General features: G+C 46.3%; 1 protein-coding gene across 4 annotated transcripts in view; it reads right to left on the bottom strand.

Annotated features, from left to right (window-relative positions):
- Positions 1–1,932: 1,932 nt before the first annotated feature.
- Positions 1,933–6,758, bottom strand: part of LOC120905825 — a 44,516-nt gene continuing 39,690 nt past the window's right edge. For 3 of the 4 annotated variants that reach the window (XM_040317027.1, XM_040317028.1, XM_040317029.1), the window contains 2 exons: positions 5,688–5,857; positions 4,880–5,153 (listed from right to left, as the gene is read on the bottom strand). In XM_040317027.1, coding sequence (XP_040172961.1) covers positions 4,880–5,153; positions 5,688–5,857 — 444 coding nt within the window. Of the gene's footprint in view, positions 3,153–3,241; positions 3,641–4,559; positions 4,665–4,879; positions 5,154–5,687; positions 5,858–6,758 lie in introns of those variants that run through there. The other variant, XM_040317026.1, reaches the window with a different exon arrangement.

The following is a 6,758-nucleotide window of genomic DNA, read 5'->3' as shown; positions in this document are numbered from 1 at the left end:
TTGCTTTTCAACCCAGAGCTGGATCACTTTTCCAGCTCGACCGGGTCGTAATTTGCATTTACGCTGCCAAACGGTGCAAAAATTATCCACCGTTGGGCGGATGCTTTTCTTCATGCCCTGCCATTGGACTGTTATTATTGGGAGCTGATGGCTGCCGGCCCAATGTGGCTGCCATCTAAGGCCTGTACAAAAAAGGGCGAGAAATCCCAAAGTGGGGAAGTGTCGGAGTTACTTGAGGATTTTTTGTACATTTGCTTAGTAGGGAATGGAGGTACAACTTTTTGCTTTCAATTGCCGTGTGCTGCAAAAACGCTCATCTTTTACGACCTTCATTTGAAAATGGAGTAAAGAAGGAGGGAGTGTAGTGAGCGACACACCATCAAACAAAAATTAGCAAATTAACATTTGCAGCTTCACCGGGATGCGATGGGTTGGAAACGTAGAGCTTACCTCACTCAACGTGTCGCTTACTCCTTCCTTGGCCATAAAAAGGCTCATATTTTCGAAACATTATTTACCCGTCCGTAACTCCCCTAGACGATTCTTTGCGCTCATTTTTCCTTTCAGAGAAGCATATACATCAGCGAAAAAGTCCACCTGCCAACGGTCTAAGCTGGAAGTTGTAGGTCAATTCGTGTGCCTGTGGGGGCTTAGGTGGTTAGCCCACCAATTGCTTCAATAACGGAAAAGGTGCGAACAATCCAAACCATCGAAACTGGGGCGAAAAGAAACCATGCAGCGTGACATAACTTTCAGGCGCAAGTTCCAAGTGCGCGCGCGTGTTCAAACACGGGCTTTAACGAGTGACCTGAGTGACCGAGCGCCCGTGTGCGTCATGTGTTATATTATCTTAACGACATCTTCAATATCTCACCCTGGATGGCCAGCACTGGTTGTGAAGATTTTTGTTTTTCCAGAAAATCCATTTTCACATGGATAGGTCGTCCTCGTCACCGAGCGAGGTAAGCTGTACTGCAAGAAAGAGAAAAAACGTACACAAACCGACACTATCGCTAAACCCCTTTTGCTGGTGGCAGAGCGCTAACATTATTGAGTACGGAAAGCACGACCCTCTGGCATTTATTTTTTTCTGTTTATTCTCTCTTTCTCTCTCTCCCTCCCTCTCTCCCTCCCTTTCTCTCTCTCTTTCTCTCTCTCTCTCTCTCTCTCTCTCTCTCTCGCTCTCGCTCTCTATGCAGAGATTTCGTTGGAGTTTCTACCCAACGCGTGTTTGTTGACTACATTTAGCCGCCCACACGCTTGATTTGTCGATAAGAATCCGCTGGGTATTGGACTGGGCCTTTTGGTTTCTTTCTCGTTAGCAAGTTTTACTAAGCCAAGGGGTATCTGGCAGCGGAAGTAATTTGGACGGTAATAAAGCATAAATTTCACGCACCGCCAAATCGATATACCGCCCGGCTGAGCATCTGGGAGGTTTTCGGCAATACAACAGCACCAGCAGTAGCAACAACAACAGCAAGCAAATCGAACCACATTTTTCTCTTCGTTGGCAACATGTGTGATGAAATATTTAAATATATTTCCGGTATCTTTGTAATTACAGTAACAATCAAATTTTGCCCATCTAATGTAGATCACTCCCTTTCCTCGTACTTAAGACCTTCTATTTCTTCTTTTTCCTCTCACTACTTCATACACGGTTTCGTTTTTCGTATGGCCTCTTTTTTAATGTGAATGTACACTTACACGCTTAAAATCTCTCGGGAATTCTTGAGGCGCTTAAATATAGATACACGGACCTGCACTCAACCTACAACACACGCGTCGTTCATCACTCATTCTTTTTCCTTTTGGGAACTCCCACCACTAGAAATTGGCTCCTAAAGGGACCTAATCAACTAAAGCACGGGTTGATTCACTTCCGAACGGTTACCGGTGTTTTCTACTTTTGTTTGTGCGATTGTAATCTGACCTTTTGATTTTTTTTTCTTTTTTGGGAGCTGCTCCTCGGTAAAACATACAAACAAAAGGGCGTTACGCGTTACGCGCGTAGGAGAAAGGAAAGCAGAAGCAGATAGTACCGTAGCGCCAAGCATCCAGATGGGTAGGGGCAGTTTTGCAATCAATTCTTCGTTTTTCTGTTTGTTTGTGACAGTTCTTGACTTGAAAGAAGCAGCCTTAATGTAGGCAACATTTATTCATCTTCCCACATTCTCGTTAGCCGAGTTATCTGCTCACTTTAATCGCTGTTTACCGGTCATGCAAAAGAACGAAACAATATGTGACATTACCATAACCCGTAACGTTTATGAGGCAGTCCCTTGAGGCAGGGGAAACCGTAACTTCCGAAACCGGTGGCAGCTGGACTTTTGTTACCTTTTGCCGAGTCTAATCCCAAATGCTTGTTAGACTTGCACCTCGCTTCTTCCCTCAGGTTTGCATTTACACACTTACGCTTCTGAGCACGCTTTCATTATTACGCTCCTTCACTGAGACTGCCACATGGTCACTGGGATTTTCAGAGTCCACATGAGATTATCGGGGATTTTATCGGTCTTCTCTGCTCCACTTTCCCTTCTCCTCTTCTTCTTTCAGATGGCTGGTATGAACAGTACATCAGAGTATGGCAACTGGTCAAAGTTTTCCCAGCTCAACCATATTACAGATGCAATGTGCGCTGGGTGGAAGAATGATCCAATCCTTCCTTCTCGAATATCGAGCGCACACACGCACATCCACACAAACACAGTCGAACAATCCAATCAAGATTATTAGATCCAGACCTGTTTCCCTGGAAACGCTAGTCGATGGTACAAGCCCGGTAAGTATCCCGGGAAGGATTCAACAGTCATCTACGAAAGTATTTATCAATTTTCCGACTAACCGGAACCATTTTCCGGATGGGTACGCTATCAGAGACCGAATATGGACTTGTCTGACCGCTTTGTCAGGGAAAAGTGAGGAAAAGCAATTGATCGAAACGGAAAATACTAACCTTAAACATTAGATTAACCGGGCAGCTTACAAACGCTGCCACCTTCTAGAAGTACGCGCCTTTCCTTATTCGCTATTCCAAAAATATAAAAACAAACACAGAAACTTCGGGTCATTCTATGCCCGCCAGTAACTGCCTTCCTTTTCGCTTTGTTTCGTTGTCTCTGCACCCAACGGAACGATAAGTTTGCTGCGAGCTGGGTGTGCACGAACGGGAAACAAATGTTAGACATTGATTTCATTTCAATCATATTACAGCATCTAAACGACTACGTGAGACGGTTACCTTACCGCACTACCGGGAATAGAGTTCTGGAGTGTGCTTGCTCCATGCGACCCAGGATCAAGAGCGTTCAGAATAATCAACATTCTCAATGTTCGTGTGGAGGGGAGAATTATCCTGCTCCTTGACTTTTGTTTTGCCCGTTGCGGGATGCGTTTCTGAGCACACCTTATTTCACATTATGTGCTGCAGCGCTGCTTGGTCCTTCGCGGGTCGAGTGTGTTTGAAAGTACGTCACCATCCCTTAATCCTGGTCCAACCATCCCTTGGTGGCAGCCGTCCGTTCTACGAGTAGCGCTCGCTATCACAACCGCCTGCAGTCTTTGAGTAGTTAGCCGAGGTTGGCTTTGACCACGTGATACGCAACCGAAATGAATCGTCATCCGGGTCGGTTTCGATGATCTGCCAACGAGTAACGCCGGTGAGGAGGAGAGATGGGGAGTGGGAGAGGAAGGAGGCAGAGGCGGAGGAAAACAAAGAGCTGTTAGCGACTTCGGGAAAAGAGAGCTTTAACAGATTATGCACAATGTTTCACTGCACCTATATTAAGCGAAAATGTGTTGCAAATTGCAATACAGGGTTTACCTAGCCCATCCGGCATCGTAATCGCGTTATCGGTCGCCGTTAACACTCATTCGGGCGACGTATACCGTCAATTGGGCACTGTCATTTCTCTTCGGGCCTTATGAAGTATGGTATCGGGTTAAGAAAAGTGTAAAGAAAAGTGTGATCCATAAAACTGTTTAAAAGTACGTAGCTGGCGTATTGTGTTATTTAAGTATGTATGATATTATTTGAAAATGGTATCTTAAGTTAATCATTAAACATATTATATTATTTTAAAAATATAAAACCATCTTGCGTGGCATGTACATGACATAATTTTTTTAAATCAGGTATTTGAATCATTTTTATTAGCAATTTAAGAAAGTAAAAATATTATTTTTAGCGATCAGTTAAACTACGCGCTAAAAAAAGCTTCGCAGCTAGAAAACAAGAAAATCAAGAGTAGGCCGCTCATTCTTTTTCTATGCACAAATCATACTTTACACGGCCTGAATAGAAATGACCGAGCCAAATAAAGCCCAAGTTATCTACGGCGACCGATAACGCCTTTACGATGCCAGATCGCCTAGGGAAACGCTGTGATATAGGCGCTTTTACGATTTTCCTCTACCAATCCTTTTTTTTTATAGCAGAGTTTTTTTTATTTTGCCAAGAGTTTCATTTTGAACGCTCTTATTAATGCAATCCGCATGACAAAACAGCTTTTGTACCTTTATTTGCAGCTTATTCAGTGTTCAGTGGTGCCACTACTTACCTGCGCGATTCTCGCACTGCTGATCGAGTTCACGATCGAGACGGAGCTGTTCACGTGATCGGAGCCGGTGCTAAACCCGATCCTCGGATTCCAGAATCAATATCTCTACCGACAGCAACAACAGGGCAAACGGGAAAAAAAATGAAGCAGAAGAAAAACAGAACGCGGAAATAGCGGCATTAGAACGGTTGGGGCTCATGTTGCGATTGCCAAAAGGTACAGCTGGCCGCTCGCACCATTCCTTCCATTGCCTTCTCCTCTCGACAGTCTTTCCTGCATCCTTCCCATTAACATACACCCTCCCCCACCTCCTGCCTCTCCTACATTTTCAGGTCCCAGGGTAGTGCGTTGCAAACTGCATCGCGATAGTATCGCGGATACGTGCCCGAACGCCGCGCACACAACTTACCGGAACGCTGCACGAGCCCGCGTCCGACGTACACCAGTGAATCGTTACCGGACATGTCCGAGTTGTTCCGTTCCGCGCCGGACTGGTTGATGGTGTTCTGGCGCAGATAGGCGGCCGCCTTCGATTCCGCCCCCTCCATCGGGCCGTTCGACGACGCGCAGCAGAAGCAGCAGCAGATTGGCATGCTGGACATTGGCAAACACACAGTAGTACACGGATGTACAGTCAAAACATCGATAGTTCGAGAGTGGAGTAAAGGGGGTTTAAATTAGAATCAAAGAGTGAGAAACCAAGTAAGAGTGATAGAGAACAAGAGAGAGAGAGATAAATAAAGAGAAAGAGAGGAAGAGAGGAAGAAAGAGAGAGAGAGAGAGATTGTATGAGAATATGGAAAAGCGAGAATCAGAAAACACAGGAAAACAGAGCAAACGTCAGCAGAACAGTCAGCAACATCAAAATATCGGTCCTCTAGGCGGCCCGCGGAGACTGTGAGGGTGGGCAGGAATACAGGAACACAGGGAAGAGAAGGCATGCCGAGAGTAGCGTGCGTGCTTGTGTGTAAACGTATGAGTATATATGTATGAGTGTATGTGTGTGTGTGTAGGTGTATGTGTATCAGTGGCACGTTCTGAGCAAGGTGTGCTAATCCGAAGTTGCGCTAGGCTGTTGACGGGCGAGCGGCACTGTCAGCGGCAAAGCGTCAACACCTGCCTACTTACCGGTTGCGGTAGCAGCTGAAGACGCCGAGGAATGCCTGCCGGAAGCGTCGGTTCATGAAGCAGTACGTGATGGGATTGCAGCAGGAGCTGATGTACGCCATCAGCTGCACCAGGGCAATGCCGCTGCTGTTCACGTACTGGTAGACGAAGGTCGGCGAGTACAGATATACCTGGACGGATGGATGAAGGAAGAAAATAGGACTGCGTAAGAATACAGACAGGCTCCACCGTGTACACCGCAAACATTAACAGCTTCCTGGAGTAAGTATTCTGCTAACTATGATGCCAGCCTCATCGTTTTGCGAGTATTTTTCCGCACACCGTGCACACTCTTTACGACCTGCATCGAACGAAAAGTTTGAGGCAGGGACCTAAAATATCTGGCAAATACCGGAAGCGCTATCATGCGTATGGGAAGGATTTATAGTCGTTGCCCGTGCTCCGGCACGAGTGCACGTATTCCATTTCCACACCTTCCTGACAGGCCAAAGCGGCACGCCTCTTTGACGGAAAAGCTTCATTTTAAGATTGCCTGCTACATTTGTTCCCCCGCGCAGTTTCTTCTTCCCAGCCTCACCCAAGATGGGGCAGAAAAGTCAATCATCCTTTAGCGCCTCGGGACTGCAGCGAGGGAAAGTACGGTAGCGGCAATGTAGCAGGAAACAATAAAAGTAACAATAAATAACAGCAATTCGCAGTTTCTGTCCCTTCCCCGGAACCGTAAGCTTAGAGCTTCAAGGCGAACGATTTCTGGAGGTTCCCCGACCGGCTGGCGAAATCACTGCAATGAAGTATTTATGAAATATTGCACTCAACAAGTATATTCGATCAATCTTGCCGAATCAGCAAAACCCGAGGGCACACCCCAGTGACTGTTCGGGGACCCGACGCGTCCTAAGGGTGTCATTTTACGGTCTCCGCTAGCTAGCTTACCAATGACCGGGCCGAGACGGGGTTGGGGGGAGGGGGAGGGGACGTGTTACATCAATTCATTTCTCCCAGGCTGGAGCACGGTTTCTGGTTTCTGATACCTAATAAAAGTGCTATGGTTTGAGCGATAAAAGCGTTCTT

Source organism: Anopheles arabiensis, chromosome X, assembly GCF_016920715.1.
Source record: "Anopheles arabiensis isolate DONGOLA chromosome X, AaraD3, whole genome shotgun sequence".
Taxonomy (NCBI): Eukaryota; Metazoa; Arthropoda; class Insecta; order Diptera; family Culicidae; genus Anopheles; species Anopheles arabiensis.
The sequence above is the reverse complement of the archived record's forward strand: the minus strand, read 5'-3'. Positions and strand labels throughout refer to the sequence as shown.